Consider the following 18,112-nt stretch of genomic DNA (forward strand, 5'->3'; position numbering starts at 1 on the left):
GGCACCACCAAGCAAGCGGCACTATGAAGACCAATGAGCTCTCCAAACAGGTCAGGGACAAAGTTGTGGAGAAGTACAGATCAGGGTTGGGTTATAAAAAAATATACAAAACTTTGAACATCCCACCATTAAATCCATTAATAAGAAATGTGAAGAATATGGCACCACAACAAACATGCCAAGAGGGGGCTGCCCACCAAAACTCATGGACCAGGCAAGGAGGGCGCATTAATCAGAGGCAACAAAGAGACCAAATATAACCCTGAAGGAGCTGCAAAGTTCCACAGCGGAGATTGGAGTATCTGTCCATAGGACCACTTTAAGCCGTACACTCCACAGAGCTGGGCTTTACGGAAGAGTGTCCAGAAAAAAATAAGCAAACATGTTTGGTGTTCACCAAAAGGCATGTGGGAGACTTCCCAAATATATCGAAGAAGGTACTCTGGTCAGATATGAATGAAATTGAGCTTATTGGCCATCAAGGAAAACGCTATGTCTGGCGCAAACCCAACACCTCTCATCACCCCGAGAACAACATCCCCACAGTGAAGCATGGTGGTGGCAGCATCATGCTGTGGGGATGTTTTTCATGGCAGGGACTGGGAAACTGGTCAGAATAGAAGGACTGATGGATGGCGCTAAATACAAGGAAATTCTTGAGGGAAAATTATTTCAGTCTTCCAGAGATTTGAGACTGGGACAGAGCTTCACCTTCCAGCAGGACAATGGACCTAAGCATACTGCTAAAGCAACAGTTGAGTGGTTTAAGGGGAACATTTTAAATGTCTTGGAATGGCCTAGTCAAAGCCCAGACCTCAATCCAAATGAGAATCTGTGGTATGACTTAAAGATTGCTGTACACCAGCGGAACCCATCCAACTTGAAGGAGCTGGAGCAGTTTTCCTTGAAGAATGGGCAAAAATCCCAGTGGTTAGATGTGCCAAGCTTATAGAGACATATCCCTAGAGACTTGCAGCTGTAATTGCTGGTAAAGGTGGCTCTACAAAGTATTGACTTTGGGGGGGTGAATAGTTATGCACGCTCAAGTTTTCTGTTTTTTTGTCTTATTTCTTGTTTGTTTCACAATAAAGAATATTTAGCATCTTCAAAGTGGTAGGCATGTGTAAATCAAATGATACAACCCCCCAAACAAATCTATTTTAATTCCAGGGTGTAAGGCAACAAAATAGGAAAAATGCCAAGGGGGTGAATACTTTCGCAAGCCACTGTACATATGGAAAAATACACTTTTGTAAAATAACATAACTCTTGGTCGACCAATAATGTTTTTAGTTGGGGACAGCCCTAGTGCATAGTATCAGATCCTTTTATGGTTAAGTTCTGACAAGACTTACAAGAATGTCTGGTTAAGACTGTCGCTGCATACAAAATGGCATCTATATGGTGTACTAGTGTACAAAATGGCACCTATATAGTGTACTACTTTTTACCAGGGCCCATAGGGGAATTTCTTGTCATTTGGGACTTTGCCTGAATACCTAGTGCCTGCCTGATTATGAAAGATCATGGAGATTTGAGTTCCCCAAAGGATTCAACGAGAGTCTCACTTCACACAATGGCCCCAATGTTTACAAAAGACAAGTTTGTTTCCTTTCAACAATTATGAGGGAAATTTAATCTCCGGAAATGTTCGTTTTCTTGTGCAGTAGACCAAACAATAACACGATTCCCAAAGGTTTACAAAAACATCTGTCTTCAAAGGACAATTTAGAAAATTAATATCCACGCTTTTCCAGACAATGCGAGGGACAGAGTAAATCCAATTGAAGCAATTAAATTGTTTTCCTTCTTCCATTCATGTTCACTAGTCACGGGGGAATGAAAGCATGTTTAAGTGTTGTGTTCGTTCAATGTCTACATCCCTTCGATATAATAAGTAATACATTGCAATTACAATTTCCTTGGTCATAACCAGATTGAGGCTGTTTTTTGGGGGGGGGCTGGTGTTTTTGAGTTTGTCTTTCATCTGCTGTAGTGGTTACTTAACATTACCCAGTTAAATGCATTAGATTGTTTGATCATTTTTTTGTAAAAGCTACACAGTAGGTGGGTTGATATTAAGTAATTGTACTTACAGTAGCTAGCTACTACCTTTGAGTTATTTACTCTTAGTAGAAAAGAACTCTCTGAGAATCATTTTTTCCTTGCCTTTGCCCTGTTTCTTTTTCTTCTGAAAGGATTTGTTTAAGAGATAAATGACCACTCCAGTGCAGAGGATGACAGCCTGCACAAAGATGATATTGAATTGATTTCTGAAATGTAGACGGCAAGACATGAATCATAAAAATTATATTAAAAACTTGAATGGCTGACACCGGAATATTATTTGTGATGATTCATTTGACTCAGTCATTACAAAGGGAGTCAAGTCAGAGTGCCTCAGACAAAATTGCTTTTTCGTTCCCCATTGAATTTCTTCCATTTTTTTCCCCCCCCTCTAGAATTCAGAATCATATTTTTCCTTATTGCAGCACACACTACGATGGACCTATTGATAGTACAGGAATACACAGATATGGATACGGTTATTCTGAAAACAAATTCTGTTTCTGTATGTTTACATTTTTGATTTCGCCTGACCGAGGTGTTATGTCTGAAAGCTCTTACTACAGCATTATCCAGTACACTCTTTTAATAGGAAGCATATAGTTAGGGTGTAATTGGGGACTGACCCTCTATCATTGTTATAATTCCCATCTCTGGGGGGGGCACTATTTCCTTATTAAATAATCGGACTCTTCGAGATGATATGTTCTCTGACTGACACAAATGAACTCCCCCCAGTACATCAAATGTTCTCGAGTCACACACTGCTCTTGGCAAACCTACCTAAATATACAGTAAAAATACAGTATCTCACACCATCTCCCTCTCTGTTTGTCCTTCCAGAGCTATTCCGGTCAGGGGGGAGGCAATGGGAACGGCGCGGGGGACGAGGACTACGAGATTCCCCCCATCACCCCTCCCAACCACCCCGAGCCCCCCTTGCTCCACCTGATGGACCCTGAGTCGGGCTACCTGTGCCACTCCCTAGGGGCCCACCACAACGGCCTGCTCAACCCCTACTCCTACCCGGAGCTGCCTGCCCTCATGATGTCCAATATGCTGGCCCAAGATGGCCACCTGCTCTCCAGCCAAATGCCCTCGGTGAGTACCCCCCAGGCGGTTTTGCTTTGATATCATAGCTGGTTTGAAACACTATTCAAAGTCATTTCAAATATATAATCTGTTGTTTTTTTTAGCTTAGAACCAATACAAAACCATGGAATCAATATAAAAGTCCCAAAAGTACAAACCTCGTACACCAGGCAGCCTAAAGCAAATGCTCAAATAAAATATTTCAAGCAGTATTTGTAGTCTGTCTGATACTGATTCGTTCATCATTGCTCCATCATTTGGTAGTACCAATGACTAATTTATGTTGTGTTAGCGTGAACATTGTTAGCGTGCCCTTCAGTGTATAGTTTGTTTCTTGGGAAAGCTTTTTTTTAAATTTTGTCTAGACTGCCTACTCTTCAGATTTTTTTACTTTTGGAATATAGTAAAATGTTACATTAACAACATAGGCTATGTAAATAATTTCTCTGGTCATTTCATATGGCATGCAACAATATTCATGCAATTTCAAATGGAAAGGAAAAGGTAAATATAACAGTAGAACAGACGGTTTGTGGTTGCCCTGTCAGCTCTGACGCTCAAAGGTTTGTGGGTAAATCCATCCGTGTCATATCTCTCTTTAACGTGAGCATCAGCCATTATGAATAGACTCTCCCTCAGCCTTTTTACACCAACTGCTTCAGTGTGCCACAAATGATCATAATTAGCCATAATTGTATTAATGAGATTGGCAGGAAATCGACATTGTTTCCATATGTCTGGAATGAGATCATTCTCTCTAAAACAAATGCATACCAAATGGCACCCTATTCCCTTTCACAGTGCACTACTTTTGACAAGGGCCCATCGAGCTCTCGTCAAAAGTAGTGCACTATATAGGGAATAGGGTGACTTTTGGGACACGGCCTACATGTACTGTATACACCATCATCTCGTTGAAGCTGTCTATGTAGAGAGTAGAGACCATTATATATGCATGGTTAGAGAAACCAGTGTCATTTTAAATGAGAAAATAAAATCTAAATGAGTACACAAAAGCTACAGTATATGTAGAAACCATGAGTTCAAGGTAATAACTTAGGACCACTATATCTGATTGTAGATATGGTCATATCTCCATACAAAAAATGAATATCAGTTTTCTAATACCGTTATAATAAGGAGCCTGGAATTCATAGTGTTATCTTTAGAAACGTGTTTAGTAAGATAAAAACAGATATAATTACGGAGAATTATGAATACTGTAGTATATCATGCCACACCTCCTCCTTATTGCTCAGCAATATTGTTTCTGAATAAACATGTCTTTTAACATAAACCACAGTATTAATTTCTTTAAACATAACAACAGTTAATATGTTAGAACAGAACAGTAAAACAAATATGTAGAATTACAGAGCATTGTGGGTACTGTAGTACATAATGTTACAATTACTGTGGAAAGTGTTATCCTCACAGTAAATATGGATATTTGATATTTCCAAGAATAATGGTTTCCTTTCAATTGTGGTGACTATTGAGAGTCCAATGTAGTCATAGAGAGGATATAAATGGGGGTCACTCTTTTGCATGCTACGCTACACTGGACAGGAGACATTTACGCGTTCAAGAATTGAATCGTCTCTGAGTTTTCCAAAAGCGCTATATAAATCCCAAATGGTATTATATTATTATTATTCACAGCTGCATCTAACTAGACCTCTTCAGATCATGAATTTGTCTTTTTGTATAAGCATACACAGATAGAGTCTCCATACATTTTGTACTCGATAACGAACCTAATCAAATCACATTTTATTGGTCACATGCTTCGTAAACAACAGGTGTAGACTAACAGTGAAATGTTTTACAGGCCCTTCCCAAAAATGCAGAGAGAATAAAAAAGAGAAATAATGGGAAAGATAATGACACGAGGAATAAGTACGCAACGAGTAACGATAACCGTTGCAAAGCTTCATTTGCACAACAAAGGTCTTCTTTAAGATTTACTTTAGTCAAATCTGTTGAGTGTAACAATTATGTGAGCTAAAGTTCAAACGGGGTAATCCAGTAATAAGGAACATCTCTTAGAATGGCCAATAAGAGAAAAATATATATTGGTGTATATTTTAATGTTGGTGTATATGTTGGTGTATACAGTTTGTTAGTGTATATCTCAGTGTTGGTACCCTTACAAAAAACACAAAAAAATCAGTTTACATGTGAAAATCACCTTTTCATATGTGAGGACAAAACCATTGTTTTCACCTCACATGTGAATTGCAGTTTCTCATGTGAAATTTGTGGTTTCACATGTTAAAAACTTTCACATGTGAGAATCGGATTGTTTTGGGCAAAAATTTCAAATGTGGAATTGCTGTGGCGGGGCGAGGAACACTTTTCTTAATGTTTTAATTAAGTATTGCCGCTTTAAACACTTTTAATAGAGTAATAGTGTTATTATATGGTGCAATCCTCTAATGAGTGAGTTACTTTTGTGCCATTAATATCAAGCAAAACTTTTGAAGTCCACAACAAAATTCTGTAAAGAAAAATATTGATATTGAAAGCAAAACATTAACCCAAAAGTATTGGGAGCAAAACCAAATATTGCAAGAAGTTAAAAAATTTTTTTTTTTACATGCGAGAGCAAATGAATTGTAAATGGATGCAAAAAAATGATTTCAGTAGAAAATAATATATTGTAACGCTATTAAATAAAATGCCTCTCTCTTTCCTGTGATTTCCCTACCTTTGGTTAAGTTACCTTGGCCTTTGCTTTCTCTCCCCTGGATGGGAGACCAGATGTAGCTGGAAGTGGTGAAAATAAACACGAGTGGAATTTCTTTTCACGTGAGGAAAAAACACGTGAAATATTAGCTTGTGAAACTTTACACCTCTCCGAAAACCACGTCTGACTTCTGAACATCTTCACATGTAGGCAAATTATAATAATTGTGATTTGATCACACATTTTCATGTTTTTGTTGTAAGGATGTATATACTGTTGTGTATATTGACATTTGTGTTGGTGTACAAGTGAATGTATTGCCATATACAGTATATGTTTGTATCATGTTGTGTTGGAAGATGGCGCAAGGTGTTGTTATGACCTCCTCTTCTTCTTCTTCCTCTTCATAAACAATATCTTTGCTCCTGAAATGGATCTACTACATCTGGAGGTCAGGCCTTATATTCAATCTTGAGCACATGGGAAAGAAATTCCATTATGTTTCATCTTTCCTGCATCAGCTATTCTATTGTGGCGCTGCAGTGAGATCTGTTTTCATCAGGCAGATTCAATACGTGAGCTCGACAATGAAAAGAGTGCAATTGGGCTGGATGGAGAGAGAGAGAACGAAAGAGAGAGAGAGAGAGAGAGAAGATTTTGCGGAGAGGGAAAGTAGCTCTAATACTAAATGGACAAAAACATTTTTTTTTAAATTCAACACATTATTTTCTCAGGATTTGAGTGTTAGATCATTTAAGAGATCGTGCAATTCAGGAAAATAGGTTTATGTAGTGTCCTTAAAGTAAATACTGAAAGGCTTATGGGTTTTAAAGCAAGCCATGCCAAATCTAGTAAACTAGCAGAACACCAGATTAAAGTAGTAGTTCACAGGTATAACATAACATGGGTATACAGCACAATACTTTGCATATAGCTAAGTATGTTATCTTATATTATATTAACATGTTATATGTATTATCAAAGTGTTAACCATTTCAGGCCCAACAGCCTTGTGCGATATGGCATTAAATGCGGAACACCAGTGGATGGTGCTGGTATGAATTGGCTTGTATTAGTTTAAGGCAAATGCTATTGTAAGCTAAATGCTAGTAAGCTACAAGCTAAGGATAATTACCTCAACGCTAACAAGAGTGAGTACATCCACTTGTTAGCTAAAGCTGATAGCCTCTTACTTTCTGAACTCACAAACCTCCCTGTCTACTAAATGTTAATGCTAAATGCTAGCTGTGCATGCATGCCTACCGTACAGCTTTACATCATCCCTATACACCCACACCTCTTTTCTAGAAACAAGCTAATTTCTTATGATTTGTGTTTCTTTTCAAAAACTCTGTTCAGCCTCTTACCCAAACACACTTTATCGTCAAGCCATAAATATAAAGTGCTCACAGAAAATAAAATGTCCCTCTCATCTACACAGGTACTATCCTGTTCTTGTTCTCCCCTCCACTCTTAGGCCTGAAACATGTAATTGACTGTACTTTCCTCATTTAGTTGAGAGCCATTTTCAATTAATAAGGGCCTTAGCTGATGCTTATTGTGTTTTGCGGTCCTGAGCCCCTCCTGGACGAACCCGATATCTTTCAGAGAGCCTTTTCTCCGATGCCCTCGATGCACTTGGCAAGCCCTCCGCTCTCTCTGTTAATGCGTTAACTGTCATAGCATCTTCCGCAAGTTCCAAAACACATTAGACATTTAATATCCACACTCAGGTTACACTGATCTTTTCCATAACGCTTAGGGAGATACCCATCGGCCGGTGGTAGAGGGTTTCTGGACTAGCACTAAATACTAGGTCCCAATATTATTTGTTTGTGTCCTGTCTTCATTGGCGTGTGCGTTTGCTGTGGCGGTGCCCCGTTTTTATCTCTTAACGACCAGAGTGCTAGTTGTATTCCAGTTTATTAGACCTACTGCTAGTCTGTGATACCTGGGTGTTTCAAGCAATACTGCGCATGATTGTGCCCTGAGTGTTTTTTCTCTTCTTTTTATGATAATGTGATCTGACCAGGAAAAACTGTTGTTGTTGTTGTTGAAAACGTAACCGTTTCGGGGGGCACTTTCGAAGTCAAACATGGTATGCACGTGCACCTTTCATCATTAGATTGCCCTCATCTGAAACACAAACAGTACTACACCTTGAATAATTCATCTTTGACTGGATATCTTATTCATGCCCTGGAATTTATATATGATATCATCATCATCAACGTCTACTTGTGGAATACGTAGCAAGTTGAGAAATGCATAGATCAACAGAGGGGTTTTTGCCATTAACGATTGCTTTATTTTCAAGGTATTAGCGCTATAAACACGTAGTTGTCCTAATATTCTGCATAAGGACAATGAGGGAAGCCAATTGCTTAACCCCTATTGTAATGGAAGTTAATTAACAATATTAAGGCCAAGGATGCTCGTATTCAGCTCACAGCTTAATATCACCTTCTTTTGTTCCAACGTTTCAAATGCAAGATTGAATTCACAATCCTTTAATCTGCTGACTATTATTCTGAGGATTCAGCAAATGGGTTCATCTTGACCCGATAGTCATGTTAAAGGTGGCAGCTAGTTGGGCTTTCAGTCTCTGGTGCTTACGGCAGGTGTTCGCCATAAGTGTGCATGTATGAAAGAGGATCCACTGTCAACTTAACTTGTCACAGACAAGGCTAATGAATTAATGATAAGATACTAGAGGTGCATCTTAATGTGTTCTCCCTAATGCAAGCTTTCAGTAACTTAACTAGATTGCCCACCAATGTGGGGAGGTGCGAGGAAGAGGTATTAGCAAAAATGGCTGGACTTTATTATGTGCTTCCTAAAATAATAAATAGACCATGGCTACTTGCCATACATTGATTCTGCTATATTAGGATTGATCAAATGTATTATTTTTCAAACAAAGATTATTTTTTACTCAAATCTAACTAATATTGAACTAATACTGTATTCAATACATTTCAATTTGGTCTCTTAAAACAAGTTAACTAGCACATGAGCATTAGTTTAAATCAATAATACCTTTGTGTTAAGATTCCCAGGTCCATAGTATAGTCATGTAGTTAATTATGTTTTAGATTTTCATCAATAACTTCTATAATGTTGTTTACCGTGGCCAGTAGTACAAGGCTGGTATAGGTTTTCTGCCGTTGGGTTGCTACAAATTCTACCCTCTTCAATCAAAGTAGAATACATTAATGGTATAAAACCCATTTCTCTATCTAGAGACCTTAATTCTCAGTGATTGGTTAACAGGATTATAGTGTCTCTAGGGAAATGATAGATCCATTTCATTCATTTTTTTTTATCACAGTTCGACAAGCATGATATAGAACGCATCTTATATATTATATGAACTATTCCAGGCTCAGATAGATGATCGATGCTTCCAAAACACATTTTTGTTTGATAGCCCTGTGAAACCTGAGCGAAAGAGAGCGAGAGAGAGAGAGAGAGAGAGGCCTGCTTTTTAAACAGCTTTCTTTTCACCTTTTGCAATTATTTATTTTCAAATAGTCCTTCAAGCTAATGTTCCATTTTTGTATTTCACAGGCCCTTTTCCCATAAATGAAGCATCGCCGTAATAAATCATTGGACAAACAGAGACTCGTGCAAACCCTGAAAGGTCTAAAGATTTATGTAACACATTCATGTTTTCCACTTCCTCATTTTAGTACTCCACTGGTAAAGCTCGGCTAATAAAAGGTCCTATTAATATTTCCTGTTGCTAGGCAACCGCCAGCAGCCATGTAATAGCATTCGGCTGAAAAAATAGATGACCGATAAGGAAAAAATAAATTATTTTATCCTCTCCCGGGAAAAGGTGCCTTATTTTTTCCAGCAATGTGATATGAAACTGTAGTTGTATATTATGAAGAAATATTGGAGCGAAATATAATGTTATTTCCAATTTCATTATTTCTAAGAGAACTTTGAATTCATCGCTGCTAGACGGCTAGAACTCATCTTTGTCTTCTTTCTGATAAAGTCAATTAGCCTTAGGATTAAGCTAATCAAGGGATAAGGTATGGATTTCATTTCCTTTTCATGCACACCCTCGGAAATAGTGTTATGTTTTAACATTGGCCAGCTCCATTGCATTTCAGACATTTCACATTTCAGACCTAAGGGTGTTCATACATTTTTCAATAGGTTGATTCAATAGGTTGATTTCAATTCTTTGATTTAAAGCTGCAATATGTAACTTTTTGGGTGACCCAACTAAATTTACATAGAAACTTGTTTTATAGATCTGTAAGTCTCATTAAAAGCAAGTCTAAGAAGTGGTAAATATTTTCGATGTGCACCATTTCTATGCTTCTTGTTTTCAAGTTCCGTTTTTGCCTCTTTCACTTTCGGTTTTGTACACCAGCTTCAAAAAGCTGAAAATACAATATTTTTGGTTATGGAAAATATTTTTTCACAGCGGTTTAGATGGTGCAATGATTCTCTACACTATACTTGCTTGTTTTGTCAGGTGAACTCAAATTAAGCGAACTATTAGAATTTTAGCAACCAGGAAATGGCCAAGTGATTTCTGCATAGTGCATCTTTTAATAGGTTAATATCAATTACATTTCCATTGGTGGACTTCATTGTATACCACTCCGTCTGTTGTCTGAGTGCCTACAGCCCACTCACTCCACTGTATCATATCAGCATGGTTAGAGGTCATTGCAGCAGAGTGGAAGTGGAAACAAATAAACTAATTGAAAGCTTTCCATTTCTAAGTACAGATAGATATTGTGTTTACATATCATCATGTTTATGCTCATCACTCAAGTTGCCGAAATGAGAGGTATTGAAGACTCATTGTGTGAAAAAAAATAATCATTACATCCCAAATATTCCCTATTTAGTGCACTACTTTGGAACCAGAGCACTGTGGGCCCTGGTCAAAAGTAGTGCACTAAATAGGGAATAGGGTGCCATTTGAGACGTAGCCAAAGAGGTCACCAAACAAGACTCAGCTGCAGCAGATGATGGACGCAGTCCTGTGATGCAGTTACATAGATAAAGGATTTCATATTTCATATTACATTTAGCCACAGGCCCCTACTGCAGCTTATCATTGCATGAAATCGTGTCCATATTGCTCGGTGCCATATCTTCGCCATCCTACTTGGAGGAATATTCGGCCCTGTTGGCTATTGGAGAAGATCCCATATGATCGCAGCTTCCCCCACGGACTATTGTCCTCTCCAGTGTACAGTACTTTGACTAATAGGATGTGCAACTGTAATAATGGGCCGATCCAAAATGCTGGCGCTCTCTCAGCTATACCCTTGACATTGCACTGTAAGATTAGCCTATTCAAATGATTCCCCTCGACTGTATTATGCCATTATGGTATTCAGACATACTGTATGTCAGCTACTCATTTGTATGTTATTTCTGCAGTATGCTCTTTGGAGGTCCACATGTGCAGTAGGTGAAGAAGGCCCCTGTCAAGAAGATGTGAAGACAGTGTGTGTGAGGAGTTAACACTCTCGCAAATCACCTCCTGGTTAACTTAATTGTTGCCGAGACTCCCCGCAGTGTGAGAACTTTACGTGCCCATACGTGTGTATGTATGCGTGTGTGTGTGTGCACATACTGTGTGCGAGTACGAGGTGAGGAAGGGAATGGGAGACATATTTGACTGTGCTCTCATTAGAAGAAGCAGAGCGGCTCATACGTTGTGTCCCAAATGGCACCCTATTCCCTACATAGTGCACTACTTTTGACCAGAGCCCTATGGCACTAGTGCCATAGGGAATATGGTGCCATTTGGGAGGCAGGCTCTGTCTTACTGTCGGTACCGTGGGTCCCCACAGCTCCTCACAATCGTCTCAAACATGTCAGACGAGACGTTTGCTCAGATACTCTCCCTTTGTGAAGATGGGAGACAGTTGTGTGATGAGGTGCTTTGAGAGAGATAGAAAAGGGGGGAAGGGGAAGAGAAAAGGGGGCCGCTGACATTACATGAAATGAGGAACATGGAGGATAACGCCGAAGGGGACACTACGACATTTCACATCTGCACATCACAATTTTCAAGTCTCCATTTTGAAAAGGTGGTTGGTGGTTAGTAGTCACTATTCAGTCATATGTGATAGGATAGCAACCCTCTGTTTCATGGTACCCGAAGCACTCCAATTTGTTCCTGTTCTGTTCAACGGCACTGGCACATGACTGTTGTAGTGCAGCCAAGCTTTGGGAAATGTGCTTGCACCCATCATTGCCTTATTAGTGACTCTGTCTCAGCATATCTTCAAAGAGAGACTTAGTGGCTTACAGTCCTACTATAGTATGGATCAGGTGTGTTTAAATCTGTGCTGATGAGAGAAACATACTTGCTCAACTCAAGGCTAATTCCATGCCTCCATATTGAGTGCCAGGTTAGTGTACACTGTACAGCTCCTGAAAGAAAAAACATCCACGTGGTCTTTAAAGTCTCTCGAGAACCTTGCCACTCTGGCGTGTACGTTGACAGAATGAAATAAAGGGACACATGGAATGTTTGGACACATTGGAACTGAACTTTGCGTGCGTAGCTATGTGTAATTACTTTTTGATACGGCTCATTTGAGGAGCGTTTGCCGTTTCTCAGCCAAAGGAAGTAAAGGAAGTACAGTATGTTCAAGAGATTTGTATATGTTTTTTGTTCTTGTCATCTTTGATTTAGGATCAAGTTGGAGTGATCGGAAGTTGCTTGTTCAGTTGTTGCTTAGCAAGTGCAAATGACCTAGGCCATGTAATGGGGTGAATTATATCCAAATGTACAGCCAATTATGAATTCATTGACAAAGAACTACCATAGAAATAAACAGAATTTTCCTCGCTGTGTAGAATGATGATAACCCACCTTGGGAATTATCCGCTTCATGTCCTAAATATACAGGATACCCTGTATCCAATACCTGGAATAATTTCATTACTTTCATTATCACAAGCCAATCCTGTCTTTTCCTTTGCGAGCAGCATCCAAGGCATCTTCTGCCTACCTTATTACTTTGCATCCCTCCCTTGAAAGACCAAATGAAAAAAACCCACGTGAAAAGAACACGTGGTATTCGTACACAGGTTATTGTAAATGTTTACATGTGAAATTTGCACGAGTCAGTCACGTGGTTTTCGGACACGTGTGACATTTCAAATAAAAAAAATCACATGAATAAATCGCGTGATAAGTGTGACGTGGGATAAACAGACACGTGGTTTTCAGGCACGTGAAGTTTTACATGGACTTTTCACATGACTCAGACACGTTGGTTTCCCAACATTTAACATGATATAAGTCTCACATGTGTGCTTTTGAAACTATCGGGATTAGAACCTGGGTCTCCCAAGGGAACATGAGGGCCGGGCAGTAGGCAGTATAAGGGCCGGGCAGTAGGCAGTATAAGGGCCGGGCAGTAGGCAGTATGAGGGCCGGGCAGTAGGCAGTATAAGGGCCGGGCAGTAGGCAGTATAAGGGCCGGGCAGTAGGCAGTATGAGGGCCGGGCAGTAGGCAGTATGAGGACCGAGCAGTAGGCAGTATAAGGGCCGGGCAGTAGGCAGTATAAGGGCCGGGCAGTAGGCAGTATGAGGGCCGGGCAGTAGGCAGTATGAGGACCGAGCAGTAGGCAGTATGAGGGCCCGGTAGCTCGCTGGCTGATTGGCTCCCCTATTACGTAAGGCATGTTTACCGTTGCTTTTGAAGGATCAGTCTCGAACACAGCCCTAATTAAAGCTGTCACGGCTGGGCACCTGCAAGGATAATGTTATATTATTATAGTAATTTGTTTCAATTAAACGCTCAAATGATTTTACAATAGCAACTGTGAACCTGTGTGAGTGAGCCATCACTCTCAAACAAGATGGCTCCAATCAGGGAAGGTGTGAATTGGGGGGTTGAAGGAGGAAGGCTTAGTAAACCTGGGTTTCTCCCAACACTGCCAGGGATAGGAGCGCTAAGCAGGCAAGTACGGGCACTATTCAATCAAAAGCTGAGTGGGAAGTGTGCGGCGGTGAAGCTTGTGTGATTTGAATGTGTGAAGACTTGTTTTTGTTTCACAAAGCAAACATTGTTTTGTTGATGTATTGACCTGAAAACTTCTGGACACCCATTTTGAATAATACCTTGCATCTAGATTCTTGATTGCTTGGTCCTCAGAGAAAATGGAGGTAGACACAAAACCTCAAAGTAGATTATTCTAATTATAATAGAATATGTATTTTATTAATTCCATCCCTTTTTAAGGCTGATTGATAAATATTTCTAAAGGATATTATAATATGCAATTACGTCCCAATATTTGTCAGATTTTGCCCTTGTTTTATCTATCCCCTTGTTACAGCAATAATGTCGATCTTGGGCCATTTTGATCCAAAATCATTGTTTGTATTCTATCACAAAGGCTTTAGCTCAAAAGTACGGCAAACAAACGCTGTTACAGTGTGTAAGTACATTATATGAAAATACTCTCATCAGCCAAAGTGAGCCATTGAAACCATCTTCCACTTGGTTCTCGCTCTTTGTCAATCTACATGACAATGCTATGTATGGTGATGCATACTACAATTCCAATGCAATACTACAGCGAGCAAAAAGCCCATGCATAATGGTGGTTGGGTCAATGTTGCTCTATTACGGAGCTAGAGCCATGAAACCTTGTAATGCATTGGGACCTAAATAAAGCAGTTGATATGAAGTGGTAACATTATAATGATATGAAATCATGATATGAAATCATAATATGAAAGTACAAAAGTAGAAGTATTCGCTCAATAGTGTGTACAGTTGAAGTCGGAAGTTTACATACACCTAAGCCAAATACATTTAAACTCAGTTTTTCACAATTCCTGACATTTAATCCTAGTAAAAATTCCCTGTTTTAGGTCAATTAGGATCACCACTTTATTTTAAGAATTTGAAATGTCAGAATAATAGTAGAGAGAATTATTTATTTCAGCTTTTATTTCTTTCATCACATTCCAAGTGGGTCAAAAGTTTACATACAGTCAATTAGTATTTGGTAGCATTGCCTTTCAATTGGGTCAAACATTTTGGGTAGCCTTCCACAAGCTTACCACAATAAGTTGGGTGAATTTTGGCCCATTCCTCCTGACAGAGCTGGTGTAATTGAGTCAGGTTTGTAGTCCTCCTTGCTCGCACACGCTTTTTCATTTCTGCCCACAAGATTTCTATATGATTGAGGTCAGGGCTTTGTGATGGCCACTCAAATACCTTGACTTTGTTGTCCTTAAGCCGTTTTGCCACAACTTTGGAGGTATGCTTGTGGTCATTGTCCATTTGGAAGACCCATTTGCGACCAAGCTTTAACTTCCTGACTGATGTCTTGAGATGTTGCTTCAATATATCCACATTATTTTCCTGCCTCATGATGCCATTTATTTTGTGAAGTGCACCAGTCCCTCCTGCAGCAAAGCACCCCCACAACATGATGCTGCCACCCCCATGCTTCACGGTTGGGATGATGTTCTTCGGCTTGCAAGCCTCCCCCTTTTTCCTCCAGACATAATGATGGTCATTATGGCCAAACAGTTCTATTTTTGTTTCATCAGACTAGAGGACATTTCTCCAAAAAGTACTATCTCTGTGCAGTTGCAAACCGTAGTCTGGCTTTTTTTATTGCGGTTTTAGAGCAGTGGCTTCTTCCTTGCTGAGCGGCCTTTCAGGTTATGTCGATATAAGACTTGTTTTACTGTGGATATAAATACTTTTGTACCTGTTTCCTTCAGCATTTTCACAAGGTCCTTTGCCGTAGTTCTGGGATTGATTTGCACTTTTCTCACCAAAGTACGTTCAGAACGGGTCTCCTTCCTGAGTGGTACGATGGCTGCGTGGGCCCATGGTGTTTGTACTTGCGTACTATTGTTTGTACAGATACCTTCAGGTGTTTGGAAATTGCTCCCAAGGATGAACCAGACTTGTGGAGGTCTTGGCTGATTTATTTTGATTTTCCCATGATGTCAAGCAAAGAGGCACTGAGTTTGAACGTAGGCATTGAAATACATCCACAGTTACACCTTCAATTGACTCAAAGGATGTCAATTAGCCTATCAGAAGCTTCTAAAGCCATGATATCATTTTCTGGAATTTTCCAAGCTGTTTAAAAGCTCAGTAAACTTAGTGTATGTAAACTTCTGACCCACTGGAATTGTGATACAGTGAATTATAAATTAAATAATCTGTCTGTAAACAATTGTTGGAAAAATGACTTGTCTATCTGACTTAACAAAACTATAGTTTGTTAACAAGAAATTTGTGAAGTGATTGAAAAACGTGTATATAACTTCCAACCTCATCTGTAGCTCTCTGTCTTTGTGTAGCTCTAGCTCTCTAGTCATTGGGTCCTAAATAAAACTACAGATAAGAAGTGATATGAAGTTGAGTTGAACGATATGAAATCATGTTTACGACAAATGTTAGAGGTGTCTACTCCATACTGTCTAGCTCTCTTTCTCTGTGAAACTCTAGCTTTTCTAGTCCACTTCACTGTGGCATTGCAGTTGCTGGTTTAATCCCTTAGCTAAATCAAATGGTGCAGGCAATCCGAGCTGCGATGAAACCATTTCAAAGGTAAGGTCAGACGATCAGAAGAACAATAGCTTTCTGATATACCAGCTTGCACACAATGTGTTGCGCATAATTGGAAGACCTTTGTTATTTGACTCCCATTTGACTATGATGTACAAGATGTGAATACAAACACAACTACAGTGGAGAGAGGGGAACAGATTTGCCCCAAAGTTTCATCCTGCCTTTGCATCACGGTTAGGGTCGGCTGGGCGGTCAATCTGGACTTTGAAATTGCAATATCAAACTGTCACCAAGCCAATTGTGTGTGTGTCACGCCAGGCATGAACCCAAGTTCTCCCTCTGGAAGCAACCGATGTCTTAGACCATCAGACCAAGAGGAGATTTCTTCTTGGTCCGAGGGCAGATTCTGGTTTTGAAGTTCGCAGGCGGAGCTACCTCGTCACAATGACTCGTTCATGTCCGCTACATTCACCCTCCTTTGACCTCCTCCCCCATGAGAGACCGCACCGTGTAGGGTGAAAAAGTAACACACAGGATATGAACCCGGATCTCCCACAATGGGGGGCGACCAGCGTCTTAGACCATTACACCAAGAGGAAATTCCCACTTGGTCCAGGAGCAGAAACTGGTTTTGAAGATCGTAGGTGGAGCTACCGCCTCACGTGACCATAACCAACTCTTGTCCGCTACATGTTAATGTGTGACTTCTAAACCCAGAAGCGTCAAACAATAAAGTGATATTCTCAGAAAAGTCAACCCTTCGACAATGGAGAAGCAGCCGAATTGCAATTTAATTTATTACATAATCGCCAGTTGCATCATCATTGCTCTATTAGAATAAAGAACATGTTGTCTGTCTGCCTGTTCTGGGAGGGATCGAGCCAGACAGTAATGGCCAAATAAAGCCTGTTACCCAGACAGCACTTCCCCCCACGTCCAGAGATGACACCGTTTATGAATTAGCATACTGTACCTATGGCAACCAGCAACCTTTGTGAGATTCTTTCATAATGTTTGTACAGCCGTCACCCACCTGCTTTATTTAGCTTAGGGTGACTGATGGTGCAACGTGATACCTTCTCACTCTCTCTGATTCTCTCTCGAGGTGAAAGGGTGAACAGAAAGCACTCCAAAACATAATAAAAGGCCCTTTAGGATAACGATTTGGTTCGACAACTGTTGGAAGTGTGATTATGTGACTTGGAATCGTGATGATTTGCAAGAATAGGGTTTCTACATGAACAGTTTGAGTGTTTTGTATTCATGTATTATTTGCTTGCAATATGCAGTTTTGTTGTAGAGTTAAAACTAGTTACTAGAGGCATCATGTACTCGACCTTAATGAATTTATAATGTGTAAATTAAACTACAGTGCCAGTCAAAAGTTTGGACACACCTACTCATTCAAGGGTTTTTAGTTATTTTTTTATATTTTTCATTGTAGAATAATAGTGAAGACATCAAAATGATGAAATAACACATATGGAATCATCTAGAAACCAAAAAAAGTGTTAATCAAATCAAAATATATTTTACATTTGAGATTCTTCAAAGTAGACACCCTTTGCCTTGACAACAACTTTGCACACTCTTGGCATTCTCTCAACCAGCTTCACGAGGTAGTCACATGGAATGCTTTTCAATTAACATGTGTGTAAGGGCTATTTGACCAAGAAGGAGAGTGATGTAGTGCTGCATCAGAGGACCTGCCCTCCAC

At 39.7% G+C, this 18,112-nt stretch overlaps 1 protein-coding gene across 3 annotated transcripts in view; it reads left to right on the forward strand.

Annotated features, from left to right (window-relative positions):
- LOC112267268 (TOX high mobility group box family member 2) overlaps positions 1-18,112 on the forward strand; it is a 137,912-nt gene that overhangs the window by 89,539 nt on the left and 30,261 nt on the right. For all 3 annotated transcript variants that reach the window (XM_024445526.2, XM_024445539.2, XM_024445532.2), the window contains one exon: positions 2,911-3,168. In XM_024445526.2, the coding sequence (XP_024301294.1) occupies positions 2,911-3,168 (258 nt within the window). The remainder of the gene's footprint in view (positions 1-2,910; positions 3,169-18,112) is intronic.

This window comes from Oncorhynchus tshawytscha, linkage group LG02 (assembly GCF_018296145.1).
Source record: "Oncorhynchus tshawytscha isolate Ot180627B linkage group LG02, Otsh_v2.0, whole genome shotgun sequence".
In the NCBI taxonomy this organism is placed as follows: domain Eukaryota; kingdom Metazoa; phylum Chordata; class Actinopteri; order Salmoniformes; family Salmonidae; genus Oncorhynchus; species Oncorhynchus tshawytscha.